This window comes from Leopardus geoffroyi, chromosome A2, assembly GCF_018350155.1.
Source record: "Leopardus geoffroyi isolate Oge1 chromosome A2, O.geoffroyi_Oge1_pat1.0, whole genome shotgun sequence".
Lineage (NCBI taxonomy): Eukaryota > Metazoa > Chordata > Mammalia > Carnivora > Felidae > Leopardus > Leopardus geoffroyi.
The window spans coordinates 10,274,271-10,294,406 of NC_059331.1; the positions used below are offsets into that span (position 1 = coordinate 10,274,271).

General features: G+C 55.5%; 1 protein-coding gene and 1 long non-coding RNA gene across 8 annotated transcripts; one reads left to right on the forward strand and one right to left on the reverse strand.

Annotated features, from left to right (window-relative positions):
* Positions 1–741: 741 nt before the first annotated feature.
* GIPC1 (GIPC PDZ domain containing family member 1) lies at positions 742–11,936 on the reverse strand. Of its 7 annotated transcripts, none has more exons than XM_045492267.1 (9): positions 10,683–10,788; positions 8,417–8,507; positions 6,669–6,756; positions 4,162–4,482; positions 3,219–3,404; positions 2,939–3,119; positions 2,075–2,187; positions 1,674–1,755; positions 742–1,543 (listed from the first exon to the last, which is right to left on the reverse strand). In XM_045492267.1, the coding sequence occupies exons 4-9, from the start codon at positions 4,447–4,449 to the stop codon at positions 1,392–1,394; spliced, it is 1,002 nt and encodes a 333-aa protein (XP_045348223.1). In that variant the 5' UTR covers positions 4,450–4,482; positions 6,669–6,756; positions 8,417–8,507; positions 10,683–10,788; the 3' UTR covers positions 742–1,391. The 7 variants fall into 7 exon arrangements, with proteins under 7 accessions (XP_045348223.1, XP_045348225.1, XP_045348222.1 ...); XM_045492269.1 differs by having other exon boundaries at positions 6,673–6,756; positions 8,417–8,540; positions 10,683–10,781; XM_045492266.1 differs by having other exon boundaries at positions 8,417–8,540; positions 10,683–10,781.
* Positions 10,919–15,855, forward strand: LOC123605410. Its single transcript, XR_006715753.1, has 3 exons — positions 10,919–11,175; positions 11,772–11,950; positions 14,637–15,855. It is a non-coding gene; the product is annotated as an uncharacterized LOC123605410 (long non-coding RNA).
* Positions 15,856–20,136: the final 4,281 nt, after the last annotated feature.

Consider the following 20,136-nt stretch of genomic DNA (forward strand, 5'->3'; position numbering starts at 1 on the left):
GGGCAGGCCCCTCACCCTCTTGTTGGAAATAGGGATGGAAGAGGGGAGCGGGCTGAGCTCACACATTCCTGCCGGGACCTCTGGCCTGGCCCCCCTTGCTTCAATTCCTGCCCTTCCCTCCAGGTCTGGCCAGGGTCCCACCCCCCTTCCTTGATCCCCACTCAAATCCTTGAGGATGAAGTGGGTTGTCAAAACATGCACGCGGGGTTTATGACCAGTGCAAAACATGGTGCGCTGTGGACGCCAGCGGACCCCACACGTCCAGAGCGGGCAGGAGTGGGGGCTCCGTCATGACTGCTCCCCTCGGTCTTGGGGGGCAGGGCTCTTGCCCACAGCATTTGCCCTGGCAGGCCTCCATCTTGGGCCCGCCATCTTTCTTTTCCCAAGCCAGGCTTCCACACCCCTCCGGGCCCTGGTGCTCCCCACGGCCCCGGGCTGGGACGGGCTGTAACCCACAGTCTTGCGCCCACGGTTCGCCTCAGGCTTGAGGTGGCGGGAGCTTCGTTCAAGAGGGAGCAAGACTTGAACCCCGGTAGGCCGAGAAGCTCCGGCCTTTGACAGGAAGCCTGGTGGCCCACGGCCAGAAACCTCGTCAGGCAGAACGGGTGTGGGGGGCGGGGGGAGGGTGGCCCAGGCAGGCTCCTAATTCAATTTGGAGCCTGAAGGGGATGGATTTCAGCTGCTACATTCTTTCCCAGCCTTGGCTCACCCCCTTCTCCCACCCCGAAGCCGCCACACAGGTCCAACGGCAGATAGACTCTTTATGTTCAAGACAGCAAATTCAGATACAAAAGCCCACCGCCATCCTCCCTCCTGCCCCTTCTGTCCGGGGCTGGGCTGAGGGAGACACAGGGGGCAGGGGAGGGAGGGAGGTTGGGGGATTCACAGCAGACTAGTATTTCAAATGCAGAGGTAACAGACTCCACAGCGAGGGGGTTCCTCTGGGGGGGGGGGTGCGGAGGGGGAGGGCGTTATTGCATTTGCTGAGGGGGGATGCCCCCCTTCTGCATTCCCTGCAGCAGGAAACTAGGGAGGTCACGACCCCCAAAACAGGCCCCAGGGAGACAGAGGGACCAGTTTGGCAGCTGATGCGGAAAGTGTTGCGGGTGGGGGGTGGACGCCCAATCTGGCTGGTCCCTCCCCGCGCCCGGCCCGGCTGAGGTAGGTGGGGAACAGGGCAAGGGGGGACCGGGGACCCCACCCAGGGCGGGAGCTGGGGAGGGGTGGTACCGATTGGAGTGGGGCAGGGGCCTGGCCCCACCTCCACTCTGCATCATCCTCGGGCTGCTGAGCCAGGTCCAAGCCGGATGCTGGGGTCCAGGCCACGGTGTCCCTCCCATAGGGGGCTCTCACCAAGCGGAGCCAGGTCACTGAGAGGTCTGGAGGCAGGCCTAGAAGCGGCCGACCTTGGCATCCCCAATGGCACCCCAGACGTCAAAGACAAACTCATCAGGGAAGGCAAAGTCACCAAGCCGTTCGTCCAGGGCCTCCGCCAGCTCATCCGGGTTCCTCTTGTCCTTTCCGAGCTCCACCATGGTGGCCGCTGGACAAGGGTAGGGGGCGGAACGGAAGCACAGATGGCAGAGGTACCCAGGAGACACCCAGCCCCGCAGGACCTAGAAGCCCCTCCCCCAAACTCGCACCCATCCCCAGAGCCAGGTGTCCCCACTCACCCAACTCCGTGTCCCGGATGCCCATGTAACTCTCCAGAAGGTCATCTACCTTCTCAATGGCCTTCTCCTCAAAGGCTGAGGGCTGGGGGGTGGGTAGAAGGAGGGACAGCGACACCACAGCGATGTGAATACGTTTACCGTCGTACTTACTGAGTGCCGCACGATCTTTTCACCACTTCCCGTGTATTGAGCCACAGCTCATCCTCACCACAACCCCGGGTGTTATCGTCCCATTTTACACACAAGGAAACTGAGGCCCACTTGCCCAGCGAAAGTCCCAGAGCTGGGATGTGGCAGAGGGAGAGGATACATCTAGTGCTCCGAGGTCCTCAGCTAACAAAGGATGCGGCCACCTACGGGTGCGCGGGGAAGGAGGGAGCGGGCTGGGCTAGAGCACTCACCACATCCTCTACTGTGGCGGGGCCGCGGGATCTGAGCCGGAGGGTCCCTCGGCCAGTGCCCAGCTGGGGGCCAGAGCCAGGGCGGCCACCCCCTGAGCGTACGCTGATCATGTCTGTGGGAGGCAGGCGAGGGGCGAGTGAGGGTCGGGGAAGCCCAACTCCAGCATGCCCTGGGCGGGACCCCAGGCATCCTGGCCTCAGTTACCCTCTTCTACCTTCTCGAAGCTTCTGCAGGCTCTGGGGAGATGGGGCCTGAGGTGACCCCAGGAGGGCAGGACTCCCGACCCAGGCTTGGCATGGACTGGGGAGGGACAGCCAGGGGCTGAGAATGGAAAAGGCTGGAGGGGAGACAGAAGGGGGCCCTGTTCCCAGGGCAAGAGGGACAGGAAGGGGGTGGGGCCTGGGTCTTGAGCTGCTCTCCCCAAGGCCAAGGAGATATAGCTGCTGGGCCAAGGACCAGCCCTGTCTGCCGGGGGAAGCATTTGAGAGTCCCCCACCCCCAACCTCGGGGGCCTCAGGCCCATTCCAGAGAGTTAGTGAAGCCAGGCGAAAAAGAGGGGGTACTGGCACAGGGCAGCCAACCCTGGCCTCTCCAGGCTGGGGGGGGGGCTCGCCAGGGTTGGGGGCGCTTGGCTGGGCTAATGGTTCCGGGAAGCTGGGTGCGGGGGCAACTTCCTCCTTGCTCTGGCCCTCCGGGGCTGGGCAGAGAGCCAGCACCCCTCCCCAGGGCAGGGCGGGGCTACCCCTCCATTCCGCCGCAGCTGGCTGGGTTTGGGCGCCACCTGCTGGTGGCTCCCTGCCACTGTAGCCTGAACCCAAGAGAATAGGGCGACGACAGGGGTTCCGGGGGGGCAGCCCCCTCACCAAAAGCTTTGCGGGGCTCTGTGAGCTTCAGCGTGAAGGTGCGGCCTCGGGGTAACTCCTTGAGCAGACGGGCCACCTCGTAGTGGCGGCAGCCCAGCAGGCTCTGCCCATTGATGGCCTCAATCATGTCCCCCACGCTGATGAGCTGGATGTGGTCGATCACGCTTCCCTCCTTAATGCGCTGTGGGGAAAGGAGCCGTGAGTCCCCTTGGCTCGGCCCTTGGGTCCTACGGCCAATCTTTACCCTTAGGACCCAGGTGTCCCCATCCACCCCAGGCACCTTGATGAAGGCATAGCCGGCCCCATTGTCGGTAATGGTGAGTCCCAGCGCCTCCTCGGACTTGAACACCTCTACCTCCTTGCGCTGCCCCTTGATGTGGGCGAAGATGAAGTCCTCCAGCCCGATCTGGCCCCCCAAGAGTTTGTCCATGTCCACTTTGTGGGTGTTGAGGGTACAGAACATCACCTGCATGGGGGGAGACACTCAACCCTCACCTTCATCCCTCGCCCTTTGCTAACCATAACCCGGGGGGATAAAGGGAGCCGGGAAAGGGCTGGGGGTCCCCACCCCGGGGCCTGACCACCCCCAGACTGGCCTCCACTGGGATGCAGCTCTTCTAGAGCCGGGATTTCTGTCCTAGCAAAAACTCTCTGCTGGTTCCAGGGCACAGAGCCTGGCACACAGTGGGTGCTCAGTAAAGGGCTTGTGGAATGAATGAAGGGGCACCAAATACCCGCCACCCCTACTGAGACCCCTGCATCTACTTCCTGCTCGGTCCCACTGCGGCCCTTCTTGTCCCCCTGCCTTCAGCCCCCCAAGTCCTTGGGGTCAGGCCTCCCAATGCATCCCAGAGAAACGAACCTCACATCTGACCGCCAGACCCCATAATCAACTGGGGCGCAAGCCTCCCGATGCATCATGGGAAGGTAGCATCCAGCCCTGGCCATCCATCTCCGCAGTCCACTGGGGCACAGGCCTCCCAATGCTTAATGGGAACTCAGCACCCAGCCCTACTCTCCAGTTCCCCACAGTTTGCTGGGGTGCAGGCGCCCTAATGACTGATGGGAACTCAGCACCCAGTGTGACCCCACCAGTTCCTCCAGTAGGGAGCTGGTGTCGGCGTATGCACCTTCAGCAACTGAGCCGCAGCTCACGGACAGGACGCACGCCCAGGCCTCAGCCCGCCGTCAGGGACCCTGGTGCCCGGCTCCCCGGTGGGTACCTCGGCAGCCGGCAGCCGGAAGGCCTCGGCGATCTTGCCATACAGCTCCTTGACGTTGGTGAAACCCTCGATGCGGCCAGTGGGACTGCCGTGGGCCAGCTGGGTGTGGAACACGAGGCGGGGCCGCAGGGCCGGGGGAGGGGGGGGCAACCCCATTTGGGGCCCCCCCGCCCCACCCCCACCCAGGGGCCCCGGCTCCCCCATGCCCAGCCCCCCACGGCCTGGCTCAGCCTCCTCATTCTCCACCAGAGGCGGCGCCTTTTTCCGCCGCCCCAGTCCCAGCGGCATGAGCGGTGAGAAGCAGGGGCACACTCAGGAGATCTGCAGGGCGGGAAAGCGGGCTCAGGGCCTGGGCGGTGGCCTCGGGTCGCCTCTCCCCCACTAGGAGCACACTGCTGACCCGATGAACAGACTGGCCTCGGTTCAAAACCCAGTCCCAGCGTTTCTGTACTGGTACAGAAGTCACCACAGCAGCTAACACCTACTACGACCCCGTGCAAAGTGCTCTGTGACCTTACTTAATCCTCACACGACGTCGTGATATGGGGACAATATTTTGCTACGAATACGCCCACTTAACGAGAAAGTGGAGGCTCAAAGCGGTTACGTTTCTCTTCATTCTTCTAGGTATTTATTCATTACTATTTTTTTAAAGTAGGTTTCGCGCCCAGTGCGGAGCCCAACACGGGGCTTGAGCCCACGACCCTGAGATCAAGACCTGAGCTGAAATCAAGAGGCAGATGCTTCACTGACTGAGCTGCCCAGGCGCCTCCAGTTTCTCCTTCTTTTTCTACTGGTTGCAGTCACTAGTGCTGTGCACAAAAAGTTTCCGACTCTCCCTTCAAAGCACACAGCCAGGTGACATTTACTGACCTCCCTGTGACGGGGCAGGCATATGACTAGTTCTGGCCAATGAGCTGTGAGAGGAGGGGACACGTGGCATTTCTGGGCTGAAGCATTTCAGTACCAGATCAAGAGCCTCCGGGGGTCTGCATCTCCCAGGCAGGGTGACCTGACACATTTGTCCAGGTGGCAGCGCCATCAGCCTGGCCCCGAGTGACAACGGACTATGACGAATGGAACCCCCTACTGAGCTGCAATGGAGATGTAGCAGGACTAAAAAAATAAACCTTTGTGGAATTCAGCCACTAAGATTTTGGAGGTTGTCGGTTACTGTAGCAAAACTTGTCCTGATACACTTTCTTTCTTTCTCCTACTGCTATTCTCTCAGTTTCTCTCTCCCACCCTCCTTTCAAATACGTATCTTTCGCATACTTACTATATGCCATGCACCATTTTAGATACTGCCTTCAGTAAGATGACCAAGGTCCCTGACTAGGGGCACTGTATGCAGTTCCACAGGTTGTTCACTGTGCAAAAGCACCCGACCAAGGTGGCGAGTGGGACTGAAACTCAGCCTCTGCTCTGGCTCGTCGAGCTACATGCCAAGCTGATGTGTTTGCTGGGAGGAAGGCCTGCCTCTTTCTAACTCTCTCCTGGGTGCCATATACGCCAGCTGGGGTTCTGTTCACGCTTTTCCGAAGCATATAGTCCAGAGGAAATGCGCAGTGAGCAAGCCAATGTGTAAAAGCCTAGTATAATTTCTAAGGGTGCTATGAAGACAATAAAACAAGTGCTTCTACCGACAAAATGAAGGAGGGCCTCTCTGAGCAGGTGAAGCTGAACTTGAGACTCGAATGACAGGAAGAAGCCTCCATATAACGACGTGAGGCAAGACAGCTCCAGGCAGAGGGAACCGCCAGTGCAAAGGCCCTGAGATGGGGACACGCTTGGCATGTGTTTGAGGGACAGCAAGTGGGCCTGCACGGTTGGAACAGAGTGGTGAGGGGGACAGCAGGAGGAGGTGAGGGCAGGGAGGGATAGGGCAGAGCGGGCAGGGCCCTCAGGGCCCAGGCAGGACTTAGGCTTTCGCTCTGAGCGAGGGGGCAGCCGCGGGAGGGCTCTGAGCAGACTCGCGGACTCTGCTCACAGAGCAGCAAGGGGCCAGTGTAACTGGAACAGAGAGAGCGATGCGTGAAGGGGGGGGTGGTTAAAGAAGTGCTGGGTGTAGGAGGGGTCGACCGTGCCGGCTTCCCAGAACGGGAAGGAGGTCAGGTTTCATTTTCAAGCCACGCACCCTAAGCCACAGAAGCCGCCCTAAGCCACAGAAGCCGGCAGCACTCTCGGGTCTGTCTGCCCCCCACGTGCAAAGTGGTTCCCTAGGCCACTCGCTCTCCCTGGGCCTCAGATGCCTGTTCTGCAGACGGGGACACTCACCTGGCCAGGCTGTGCTGAGGATCACATCATGCCAAACGATATTCTTCTGTGTAAAGGGGACTTCCCGCTCCCTCCCTTCAACTCTCCTCTTCCAGGGAGCCCTCCCGGATTCCGCCAAGCCCAGTGCGCTGCACTCACACTCACGCATCCGTTCATTCGCTCCCGCATTCATTCATCTGCTCTCCACCGCCTCCTCTAGGGGCACCTGGTCCAGCCCCATCATCTCTCACCTACACTAGTGCGGTTGCCTCCTCTGAGTCTCCCGGCTTCTGCCCTCACCCTCCACGGTCTCCGGTCAACACGGCAGCCAGAATGCTCCTGTAAAACACAAGTCCCGTCTCACCTCTGTCCTCTGCTTCGACCCCTCCCGGGGCTCCCACCTCATTCAGAGTAAAAGTCACCGTCCTCCCCTCCACCCACACGCCCCAAAAGACCTGCCCCCATCGCCTCCCTGCCCCCACCTTCTCCCGCTCTCCCCCTTGCTCGGTCCTCCCAGGCACACGGGCCCGGTCCCTGCCCCTCTAACACACCAGGTACAATCGAGTGTCCGAGCTTTTGCACTTGACTGTGCCCTGTGGCATCCACACAGAGACTGTCACATTTCTTTCAGGTGGGATGTGGATTTCATCCACTGTTCTCGTTCACTGTCTTGGGAAAGGGCAAGGCATTCTGTCTGCCTTGCTCATCCCTATATTCTTAGCACAGAAAACAGTGCCCAGGGGTGTAGCAGGTGTTCAGTACGCATTTGTCGAATGAATGAAGGGATGGATGAAGGAATGATCCTAATAGTCATTAGCCCACCAGTCCCCGTGCCTGGCTCTGTAGTCCCTGCCCTCGAGGGGGTACTGTCTCCCCAGCAAACACGCAAGCCCCACCTCTGTGATCCTCAGCCCTCACTTCCCAGCATGGTGCTGGGTGCAGGGGACTCCCTTCATCATCAGTGATGCCGAACAACTGTTAACACGTTCATGAACTGGTTGCATTTGTCCTGTTGCAAACTGCCTGTTTAAGTCTTTGCCCGCTTTTAAAAATCGCATTCAGTTTGTTTTTTATCGTAATGCCTATCTTTTCTTGATTTGCGGGCACTCTTTAGACATTTCAAGTGACTGGTCTTTTTTTTTTCTTTAATTTTTTTTTAATGTTTTTATTTATTTTTGAGAGACAGAGAGTGACAGAGCACAAGCGGGGCAGGGGCAGAGAGAGAGGGAGACACGGAATCTGAAGCAGGCTCCAGGCTCTGAGCTGTCAGCGCAGAGCCCGATGTGGGGCTCGAACTCATGAACCGTGAGATCACGACCTGAGCCGAAGTGGGACGCTTAACTGACCGAGCCACCCAGGCGCCCAAGAGACCAGCCTTTCATCGGTTATCCGTCTCTCTATCTCCAGCACCCATCTCAGAAGGTGCTCACAGAACATTTGACAAAAAAGAAAATTCTGAATGAACCAAAACTTTTGCCTCGGGGTATGAAGGTATTTCATCACACTCAATGATGCTTAAACAAACAAAACCACCACGAATCCTCATCATCCCCTCCCCTGGTTCTCCTGCTGCTGCTCCTCATACATTTTAGCAGGAGGCCGAGAACATGAGTCTGGAACCTGGCTTTTCCACTTACTAGCTGTGTGACCCTGGGCAAGTGTCTTAACTTCTCTGAGCTCCAAGGAAATCACGCATGTGGGCGCACAATAAGGGTTCCATAAAGGGTGATTTTTCCTACTGGTTCCATCTGTCCCATCATTTTTCAGTCAGTTGCTAAGATTCGAACTTCCCCCTTTTCCCAGGGCCCCCACATCCAGATCACCAGTTCCCAGCCTCCTCACTCTGCCTACATTTGCTGCCCTGGTTCAGGCTAGTTTCCATGGCCTTACCTGTGAGGAGGGAATAGTGGTGGTGAAGAAAGTGAGTGATTAATGAGGTTGCCTTCCAGGCTACAAGAGTCAGGATGGCCTGGGTTCAGATCCCACCCCTGCCACTTACCAGCTGTGTGGCCGTGGGCAAGTCACTTCATGTGATGGGGCCTCAGTTTTCTCATCCGAAAAAATGGGCAGAATTCCTGTTTCTCAAGGTGCTTATGGGAGTCCAAAGAGATCACGCATACAACCTGATTAGCATTAACAAGCATTTTGCCTGACATTCAATTTAAGGAAACCGTTACTATGACTGTCATTATGACTATTGCCTCCTCCCCTGCCCTGCCCGGGAACATCCCAGTCCTCTCTGCCTGCCTGCCGAGGCCTATGCTAAGCCACCTCCTCCAGGCAGCCTCCCTGGCTTGCCCCAGCCAGTAGGAACCGCCCCTGTGGTCCAGACAGCTCAGGCCCATGAACTTAATTACACGTTGCCCTGGCAGAACTCTTGTCTTCCAGTCTTAGGCTGCTATTTAACTTCGTGTCTCTATTTTAAAATGTAAACCCGATCGCGTCACTACCCGGCTTCCAATTTTACAACAGGTTCCCACCTCACAGGGGAAAAGCTCTGAGCTCCTTAATATGAGCCACAGACCCCTGCGGAACTGCCACTGTGGCCTTATCCCGTGCCCCAGCCACACTATTCCAAGCTCGGTCTAGCCTCAGAGCCTTTGCCCTGGCCGTGCCCCCTGCCCGATCTTCCCATGGCTGCCTACTTTTTGTCATTCAGACCCTGTCTCTGAAGTCACCTCCTCCAAGAGCCCCCCCCCCCCGCCTTGCCCAACAGATTCTACCAAGCCACCCCCTCATATTTTATTCATAGCACTTTTATTCGTAGCACGGAGCACGTCTCCCGTCTGCAGGGATCTTTATTTCCTTGTTAACTTGGTTGTGTCCACGAGAATGGCAGCTCCCACAGAGCTGGGAGTTTTGTCTTGTTCACTATTGTGTTCTCTGTCCCAACAACAGTGCCTGGCACATGGTAGGTGCTCAGTAAGTGTGGAATGAATGGATGTGCCTTATGCCCTCGTCCCGCCTACTCTGAGCCCTCCTATCCTCGGAACATGCCTGCCGTGCAGTTGCTAACGGCCACCCCCTCCCTACGTTCCCGGTCTCCCCTCAAACCTGAACATAGGGATGGAGGAAAAGAGCGTCAGCTTGGGCGCCAAGCACATTGGCTGGAATCCCAGCATTCCCACCCTCTCTTCCCTGGGAAGGGCCTGAAACTTAGCAACGCCACAACCACGCAGAAGTGCAGTGGGGGCAGCAGGAAGCAGGGAAGGGGGTTCCTGGGGGCTGACAGAAACTGGGGGAGGGGGGGACACCACACCCAGCCTCCCCTTTCCAGTAGGATATTGCTTTGGAGAGGAGGAGGGAGGGGGAGGCCTCTGATTCAGTCTTGAAAAACCGGCTCCCGGGTGTTTCCGGGAGAACGCCTACTGCCCAGGGCCTCAGCCCAGGCTTCCCAGAGGGGCCTGGGGGGCAAAGGACCCCAACATCCAGGCCCCCTATGTCCCCCACAGAGGTCACTCTCTTCTTTGGACCTTGGCATTCAGACCTTGCCTTTCCAGCTCAGGGGAGGCAAAGTAGGGCTGATGTCTGGTGACCTCTTAGGGGGAAAGCAGAAACTGTGGCCAGATGTGTATGGTTGGGGGCTGGGGATAGCAGGAAGCAGACAGGCCACGGAGCCATGTGGTCTAGTGGCTGAGACTCCAGATCTGGACTCTGCAGCACGAGTTCGAGTTCCAGATCTGCCAGTTACTGGCTAGCTGTGTCACCCTGGGCAAGTCACTCTACCTCCTGGGTCTGTTGCTTCACCTCTAAAAGAAGTAAGCGTACCTTCCATGAGGTGTTTAGACCCACTGATACGCATGGTAAATGCCTGACATGGAAGCGTTCAGCAAGTGCCAGCCGGGGTGATTTTTTTCATTATTATTGTCGGGACCTCGGTCCTCCCCAGGTTCCTCTAGGCCCTGGAGGATGGGGACGAGGCCACCTCCAGGAAGATGCCCAGGCAGGGCTCAGAAATACCGACCCCGCGCCTGTCCCTGCCGGGAGGGGGCTTGTCCAGAGGAGCGCAGGGGGCAGGGTGGCCTGTCGGCCCCGTTTGAGCGGCGGGAAGCGTCTGACCCTGCCCCCAGCGGAAAGACAGGCGCCCCTCTGGGAAGGGGCCTCGGGCATCCTGGCGCCCAACCTAGACTTCCAGCCATGTCCCTGGGGCCGGCCCCGCCCCGCTCGATCCGCCGGATCCCCGCGCGTCTGCGGCCCCGCAGGCCCGCGCTGGGGTCCCCGGAGCGGCCGCGCCGCGCCGCGCCCCGTCCGCGGGGGGCACTCACCTGCGCCGCCGCCGCCACCCTGCGCGCGCCCCGCTCGGCCCTCCGCAAACTCCCGGCCGGGCCTCTCCCGCAGCCGCGGCCAGGGGGGCGGGGCCGGCGCCCGCGCCCCGCCAATCAGAAGCGGCCGTCCGACGCTCGTGGCCAATCCGCGCCGTGCCGCCCCGCCCCGGGTGGTTTCGACGGAAACATTCCAAAGGGATCCCTCCGCCTCGCCCGGCTCTTCCCGACCCACTCCCCCCGCGCCGCGGCGCAGTGGACCTTCCCACCCCGCCTAAGCCACGGCAGGCTGTACCACCGTAGGGCGCGGAGGGGGGACCTGAGGCTGGGCCCCTGCCAATCGCGGGGAAGGAAGGCGACGAGCAGCCAATGGGAAGCTGGGGCCCCTGGACCACGTGCTGGTGGCTGAGTATCGGTCTGGGGTGTCCTGGGTGGTAAGGGGCGGGAGGGACTGGGGGCTGGTCATCAGGTGGCCGAGGCTGAGTTTCGCCAAGAGGTAAACTCTCCACGTCCGGGAAAGCTGACCCTTTAGGAGACCCGGGAGGGGGCCCAGGGCAGCCCCCGATCCCCTCCTCCTCCCGGTCTGCTCCCGACCCGGCCCGGCCATCCTCGGAGCGGATAAAAGGGAGGCATTCATTCCAGGCCGGCGAGCGGGCGGAGGATCGAGATGAATAGGGAGGGTCCCGAGTGTCCCTGCTTCCTGGGATGGACAATGGACAAGGGCATTCATTCATTCATTCATTCACTCGTCAAATATTTAATGTGCTGCTGCTCCGTGCCAGGCTCTGGCCTATCTCTACAGACACACCAACGGGGAAGCTGAGGGTGCTTCTGGTAGACGTAACAGCGCGTGCAAAAGGCCTGGAGGCCGGACAGAGAGATACAGCACATTTCAGGGCAGTGCCGTATCCTAGGAGCTGGCAAAACTGGGGGAAATGGTGTAATGGAAGGGAAGACAAGGGAGAGATAGACTGTCTGCTTGTTGGTTAGGCCAGCGGATATTTACTGAGCACGTAATAGGTGCTAGACTATAAGGGGTACCCAACCAGCCCAAGCCATTGCTCTTTCATGAGGCTGTCTCCTCCATCTCAGTGCTCCCCACCTACGCCCGGGTCCTGAGACTGGCACAGAGCAGGGTGACAGCACACATGTGTGCATCTCACTGTCGCCAGGTTTGGCTTGTAACCGAGAGTTCTCAGGCAGGAGGAGGTCCAAGAAACACAGACACGAACGCACCTCATGCAGACCAGGACGCTGAGTTCCCAGGACAGGTGAGATTTCCTTGTTCTACTTCAAAGCCGGGCCGCTGGGGCAGTTGGGGCTGGGCCAGGGGCTTGCTGTGTGTTCTGGGAATTGTAGTTCTTGGAGGCCCCTAACGGCTGCGACTCTGCTCAAGCTTCATTAAATAACTGGGTCTCTGCAGTCCCCAGGGTGAGTTGTTGCACATCCCAGCCCCGCCAGGGCCTACCGAGGGGAGAAGTGGAAGAGGAGAGTGGGGCCTGGGCTTAGCCGCTGATGGCTTCGAGCAAGACTGGCCCCACCCAGCTGGCAAACACTGCCACTGCCGTGGCAACAGGCACAGCTATTGTCCTTCTCTTCCTGTTCTGCTGACCTCTGCCATCCCCACTGAGTGATCGGTTGCTGTGGCTGGGCCAGTGTCCTCTGTGGGACTGTACCCACTGCCCTGCTTGTGCCTGGCATCTGAGCTGCCTCCCACACACCTGAAGAGGACAGTATGTGGGGCCACGGGGACAGCAGAGTCCTGAGCAGAATCCACCTGGATCCACCTGTTGACTGATGAGGCGCCCAGGGAGGGGTGTGGGGGTTGTCCAAGGGCGCAGAGGTGGCCACCTCTTTACCCAGTGTTACAGCTCAAGAGGCTGGGGGGCCCAGCTGCTAAGGAGCTTAGACCTGAGTGCTACCTCTGCCCCTTTGGGGGGAGGAAAAAGTCTGGAGTGCCAGCTAAAATGTGCCAAAGGAAAGATTGAGTGAGAAAATCCCCATTTTGCAGCCAGTAGAGGAATAATTAATTCAGGCTAGGCTCCTCAGTGGGGGAGTAGATATTCACACAGTCTCAAAGGACCAGCCCACAAATTACTTGTTAATTACAGTGGGAAAAAGATACCTCAGAAAATTCACCATGGAGAAAGTTGGCAGTCACCACTTTAACCAAATGATCAAAATTAACATCATCAGGGATGGGACAGGCTAACCTCACATGCATCTTGCTGTGATGTACTGAGAAGGACACCTGCAAAGTACTTGGTCCTGTCCAAAGTGTTTAACCTGAGTCTAATCATAAGGACACAACCAGATACTTCCCGATTAAGGGGCATTCTGTCGACAAATAAACAAACAAAAAAACCCCAAACCAAAAAACAAAAACCAAAAGTGCCTGGACTCTTCAAACAGATCTATGTCATGAAAGGGAAAATCAATCTATTCATCGAATGAATGAAGGAGTGAATGAATGAAATGCCGGGAAACTGTTCTAGACTGAAGGAAACAAAGAGATGACCGCCAAAATCAATGTATAATCCTTGACTGGATCCTTGATAAAAATTTCAAAAAGAGAAGGATGAAACAGCTACGAAAGATATTCTGGGGATAATCGAGGATATTTGAATGTGGGTGGATCTTAGATAATATCATATCCAGGTTAAATTTCCTGAATGTGGGCATTGCACCGTGGTTGGATAAGAGAATGTTCTTATTTGTGGGAGAAACACACTGAATTCTTTAGTGGTAAATTTGTGATGGTTGCGACTGCCAAATAGCTCAGAAGAAAACCATATGTGTATATATCTTATATGCAACATCGTAACATGGTATACATTAGTATTAATATAGAGGAGGGGAGGAGAGAGAGCATGAGCAAATGTGGCAAAATAGTAACAATTGTCGCTGAAGCCAGGAGAGTAAGTAAGCATATGGGTATTATTTTACTGTTCTTGTGAGTTTTCTTTTTTTTTTCCCCATACATTTTTTTATTCTCTATTTTTGAGAGAGAGAGAGACGGTGAGACAGAGCGCAAGTGGGGAAGGAACAGAGAGAGAGGGAGGCACAGAATTCGAAGCAAGATCCAGGCTCTGAGCTGTCAGCACAGAACTCGACGTAGGGCTCAAAGTCATGAACCGCGAGATCATGACCTGAGCCGAAGTCGGACGCTTAACCGACTGCGCCACCCAGGCGCCCCAAGTTTTCTTTTTTTTAATGTTTATTTATTTTTGAGAGAGAGAGTGAGTGGGGGAGGGGCAGAGAGAGAGAGAAAGAGAGAGAGGATCCGAAGCAGACTCCAGGCTCTGAGCTGTCAGCACAGAGCCTGATGCAGGGCTTGAACTCACGAGCCGTGAGATCATGACCCAAGCGAAAGTCGGTCCCTCAACCGACTGAGCCATCCAGGGGCCCCTCTTTTTTTTTTTTTTTTTAAGTTTATTTATTTATTTTGAGAGAGAGCAAAAGAGCGAGCAGGAGCAGGGGAGGGGCAGAAAGAAAGAAAGAAAGGGAGAGAGAGAGAGGATCCCAAGCAGGTTCCGCACTGTCAGCGCAGAACCTGACTCGGGGCTTGAACTCACGAACCTCGAGATCGTGACCTGAGCTGAAACCAAACATTGGATGCTAACCAACTGAGTCACCCAGGTGCCCCTTCTTGTGAGTTTTCTATACCTTTGGAAATTTGAAAATAAACATTAGGGAAAAATACCCCCCAATTCCCTCCCATCTCTGGTGCAATACTGCCGTGGGCTTATGTGCACCTTTCTGTTTGTATGTTTCCTTGAAAATGTGCCTTGTTTTATGTGAGTATTCTGTTACATTTGGCTTCTTACTTTCCTTTTCCAGTTAGCACTGTATTGCTTGCTTGCTTGTTTGCTTGTCTTGCAGTAGGACTTCAGTATTCATCCGTATTGCCAGTCTCTTGCGTCTGTTTTCTTCTGATTTCTACTTGATGTTCCACAGATGCATCCCTCACGTCTTACGACTCTGTCCCCTGGGGATGGACATCAGGCAGCCTCCAGCTCCCAGCCACTGCAGCCTTGGACATGTCCCTTCAGAGACCTGTGTGGAAATCTCCCTAGGAGAGAGACCTGGTTGCAGAGATGCTGGATCGCAGGGCACAGTCCGTTGCTGTGTGGCCTCCTGGACTAGCTGCCCCCAGCCACACCTTCTGTCAGTGCAGAGGGTCCCATGTACCCACATCTCCACCAGCTGTTAGCTTTATCCAGCTTCTGATTTTTACCACTCTGACTCGATGTCAAGTGACATCACCATTGCTATCTTTCACATTTCTCTGATTTCGGATCACTTTGAGCATCTCCTCATTTGCTTGATCGCCTTCAGTTTCTCCTCTTTTGTAAATTGCCTGTTCGTATTCTTTGCCCTGTTTGCACTTGGGTTGCTGTCTTTTACTCATTGATTTGCATGTGCTCCTCATAGAATCTAGCTGTGCCCTGTCGCATCCGATCTGTCCTACACGAAATCTCTGCTCTCCATATGTAGGTATGAGCACTTGAAATACGGCAAATACAAATTGCAATGTGCCGTAAGTGTAAAATACACACCAGATTTCGGAAACTTAGTACAAAGAAAAGGTGTAAAACGATGTAAAAGATGTAAAATATCTCATTAACTCATTTTTATTCTGTCTACGTTATAATAATAATAATGTGGATGTATTGGGCTGCATAAAATGTACTACTCAAATTACTTTCACCTATTTGTTTTTTATTATTTAAAATTTTTTTAATGTTTATTTATTTTTGAGAGAGAGAGAGATAGAGACAGAGAGAGAGAGAGACAGCAGGAGCCTGGGAGGGGCATAGATAGGGAGACACAGAATCCGAAGCAGGCTCCAGGCTCGGAGCTGTCAGCACGGAGCCCGACACGGGGCTTGAGCTCATAAACTGTGAGATCGTGACTGGAGCCGAAGTCGCACGCTTCACCTACTGAGCCACCCAGGTGCTCCTGAGCCGTGTAACTCTCTTAACAGCCCTGTGAGGTAGGTGCAGTATGAGGCATTGCGAACATATTCTCCCATTCTGCCATGTGATGATTCGTGTCACCATTATATCCTTTCTTGGAAGAAAATTCTCAGCTGCAATACAACAGGACTTACCCGCTTGTGGTTTCCACCCATGATGTTTCATTAAAGGGGCTCTTCTCTTAAGTCACAAAGTCATTCTTCTGTATTTTCTTCTATTCGTTCTATGGTTTTGCCTTGCTTGTGTCTTTTATTCCATCTCTCGTCCACCTCAGGTTGTGGAGTAGGATACAGTCTTTTTTCTCCATCACCTCTACTGGTCGCTGGCTGTGTGGCCCTGGGCAAGCCCCTTCGCCCTGTGTGCCTCAGTCTCCTCCTCTCTAAAATGGGAATAATAATAGGACCCACCTCCTAAAGCTGTTATGATTATGTTAGAATAAAATGAGCTCTTCTTTTTTCAACGTTTATTTATTTTTGGGACAGAGAGAGACAAAGCATGAACGGGGGAGGGGCAGAGAGAGAGGGAGACACAGAATCGGAAACAGGCTCCAGGCTCTGAGCCATCAGCCCATAGCCTGACGCGGGGCTCGAACTCACAGACCGTGAGATCGTGACCTGGCTGAAGTCGGACGCTTAACCGACTGCGCCACCCAGGCGCCCCTAAAATGAGCTCTTCTGTGTCAAGTGCCCATAGTCGTGATGGGCAGATAGTAAATGCTCAATGAACACCAGCTGCTATTACCGAATGGTGTTGCGGTCACAGAGATGACCTCAGTATGTCATGATAGAAACATGATAGAAATAGACACCTTTATTAAGCTCTTACTATGTGCCAGGGTCTATGCTGCCTGCTTTTCATGAATAATCCCACTGGATATCACCCCTATTCTACAGAGGAGGAGGCTGAGGCTCAGAGAGGGGCAGCCACTAGCTCGAAGTTGAACAGTGACTCATAGGTGTGGTGTTTTCAACCCCAAGATACCCCTCTGGGTGGGTGGGGCCTGCTCTGAGCCAGGGGGGACAGGGAGGACTAAGGAGGGACAATGCCCTGGCCACAGTGATCTTGGGAATTTGATGGCCTGTGCTTGGGGGCCCCCTATCAGCCTGGCAGGAGTGGTCTCAGTGGGACGGGCCTGGAGGGGAAGCAAAGGAGGTGGCCCTTCCCAGGTTGGGTCCTCTGGCCCCAGGTCTCTCAGACTCTGCGCGAGCACCTGCCTTTTGCTGCTGGATTCTAGGATGTCATGATAAAACCCGGAAGCAGCACTGTTTCTGGAGGGCCAATGGGCAGCTCTCTTTTTGAAATGCATCGCTGGTGATTTCCCACCACCGCCTTGGCCCCTTGCCTCGTCCAGCCCCCCAAGCAGCTGACTTGTGGCATCTCTCCCAGCTCCGTCCTCTCTCCATTCCCGGACCTACAACCCCAACAGCGGCCAGAGGGCGTCTGAGAGCTCGTAAGTCAGGTCCTGTCCCCTCCTCTGCTGAAGGCCCCCCCCCCCCCAAAAGGCCATCTGCCCACAAAACAACCTTTGCTGAAGTAGCCCATCTGGAGTCAGGCCCAGCCGTACTGATGTACACCAATACCTTCCCAAGGAAAGCTGGGCCCCCACTGAGACAAAACACCCAGGGCCTCAGCCAGGACTTCCAGCAAAGGCAAACCAGGCCCTGTCCCTCCTGACTCAGACTCTTTCAACAGGCTTCTCTTCTGCCTCAGGCTTGTAGGCCTGCCTCAGCAGGGCTCTGGCACCCGGCCTGTCTCACCCAGGCCAGGCCCCGCCCTACCCTGTCCTACCCTCTCTGTTCCAGGCACCCGAGGGCCTCACTCCTCAGCCCAGCCTTTGTCAGCTCACACCCCTTGCGTGCCTAAGAGACTCAAGGGGTGGGGGCTTCGGCTCCCATGGCCCATCCTCGAGCTCTGACAGACTCCTGTCCCCTGGCCTGTTCCCCCAGGGCCAGGCCTCTTCCCTCCAAGCCTTAGGGTCATGGGCAGTGCCTTGCCCAATGTAGTGGGCTGAATGGTGGCCTCCCAAAGATACGTCCGTGTCTCTGAAACTGTCAGTGTGACCCAATTTGGAATAAGGAAGGGTCTTTGCAGAGGTAATTAAGTTAAGGATCTTGAGATGAGATCAGCCGGGATTAGGGCGGGCCCCTGAATCCAACCAGCGTCCTTATAAGAGACAGAAGAGAGGACCCAGAGACAGGCAGGGGGAGGAGGGCCCTGGGAGGGGGAGGCAGGGACTGGGGCAGAGAGGCACAGGACGGATCTTCCTCACAGCCTCCAGAAGGAACCAACCTTGCTCACACCTTGGTTTCGGACTTGTGGCCTCCTGTCCTGTGGAAGAATGAATTACCGTCGTTTCAAGCCACATGGTCTGTGGCACCTCGTTACAGCAGCCCCAGGAACCTAAAACTTCTGACTTGGTAAGGGTTCGGGAACGAACCGCCTCCCCCACCCCCCGCCGCTGGGTCTCTGAGTCTCCTAGGGCTTAGTGTTGAGCTGCCACTTAGGAACTGTGCCTGATGACTAAGCCATGAATCACGAAGTGGGGAAAGGACCCCAGGAAAGAGCGGCTTTTCCTGGAGCCCAAGAGAACAGCCATTTCTACCAGGTGGGAGCTGGGGCAAGTGGGGCACGGGGGGGGGGGGGGACCCTTCCCAGGGCTGGGTTGTCTTTCCTCTGCACACGCCCTAACATCAGTGGTCACAGGATAGATGTGGCCAGTCCTCTTGTCTGAATCAGTTTGTCACTCAATTACTCATTTGACAAACGCTCAGAGGGCAGTTTCTGGGCCAGGCACTGCTGTGAGCACCGGCGATGGAAAGATTGTTAGGGCATGGTTTGTGACCTCCAGGAAACTAGGGTTGGTGGGGGGAGGCAGGGGGGTGTGTGGCAGGGGCTTGAGGCTCTTTCCTGAGGTTGTGTCTCCTCCCTTCATGAGGGAAGATGTCTGACCGAATAATCGTAGTTTGAGAACTCAGAAATCAGACGCCCCACCTCCACCCCTCCTCGGGCAAGTGTGGGATCAGCAGACCAGGGGAGCATGCTCAGGTCGGTGCGAGAGAGCATGATGAGCACATGTACTTTAAGAACTAGATTGTAATAGAAAACACAGATACTTATTGTTTGCGCTGTGCTCTTTTCAGACAAAAGGTTGGTGCGTTGAAGTTTCGAGAGTCTGATGATCTGTCTCAGGGACTCGAAGTTATACAATCAAATGACACGCCCCACCCTCCACCCGAACAGAGGAAAATTAGGACAAAGCAAAAACCAAAATGCAAGTTCCTACCTCACTCAGGAAACGCTGAAGTCCTCCCAGTGGCCCCAGGTCCTGCACCACTGCCTCGTCACCCCCTGCCCTCGCTTCCTCCCACTCACCCCTCACTTACTCTGCTCCAGCCTCACTGGGCTCCTGGCTGCCCCTTAAATATCTCAGACACACCCCTGCCTCAGGGCCTTTGCACAGGCTGCTCCCTCTGCCTGGAACACCCTTCCCTCCATATCCACCTGAAGAAGTGACCTCCTTCAAGTCTTTGCTCAAATATCACCTTCTCGAGGAGGCGTTCGCTAACTGTGTTTTAAAAAAAAATAACCCCAAGGGCACCTGGGTGGCTCATTCGGTTGAGCGTCCGACTTCGGCTCAGGTCACGATCTCACAGCTCGTGAGTTCAAGCCCCACGTCGGGCTCTGTGCTGACAGCTTGGAGCCTGGAGCCTGCTTCGGATTCTGTGCCTCCCACTCTCTGCCCCTAACCCACTTGCATTCTGTCTGTGTCTCTCTCAAAAATAAACGTTAAAAAAAAGTTTTAAAAATACCCCAAACTCTCTACCCCCATGTTTCATAATTTCATCACTCTCCCCATTATCTAGTACATTAGTTGTTTTATTTATTTATCCTTATTCCCCCCCCCCCCCCCCCCCCCCGCTCCTCCCACTCAACTGTTAGCTCTGCCAAAGGCAGGAAGTTTTGCCGGATTTGTTCACTGCTGTGTCCCCAGCATTAAGCACAGGGGCTGGGTCCACAGTAGGTGGTCAATAAATGTTGATGGAATGAACAATACTTATGGCGTGTCAGGTGCTATGCTGTGTACCTCAATAATTAATAACTAATAAGAATAATATTTAAGGCGTGGGACATGGGGCGCCTGGCTGGCTCAGTCAGAACATGGGACTCATGATCTCTGGGTCGTGAGTTCAAGCCCAATGTTGGGTGTAGAGCCTACATAAAAAAAAAGAAAAAGAAAGAAAGAAAAGAAAAGAAAAGAAAAACGGAAAGAAAGAAAAGAAAGAAAGAAGGAAAGAAAGAAAGAGAAAGAAAGAAAGAAAGAAAGAAAGAAAGAAAGAAAAAGAAAGAAAGAAAGAAAGAAAGAAAATTGAAGAAAAAGACGACCCGGGACAGGCTTTCAACTAAGTGCTTTAGAAATATTTGCTCATGTTAATTGCACACTTGCTCTGTGCCAGGTCTGTGGCACAGAGACCTCAGGG

Coding starts and splice junctions, on each gene's coding strand:
- GIPC1 (XM_045492271.1), bottom strand. CDS start 4,449: ATGCCGCTGGGACTGGGGCGGCGGAAAAAGGCGCCGCCTCTGGTGGAG. Junction 2,188..2,938: donor AGAGCCCCGCAAAGCTTTTG/GTGAGGGGGCTG, acceptor TGCCTCCCACAG/ACATGATCAGCGTACGCTCA. Junction 1,756..2,074: donor CCGCCACAGTAGAGGATGTG/GTGAGTGCTCTA, acceptor CCCACCCCCCAG/CCCTCAGCCTTTGAGGAGAA.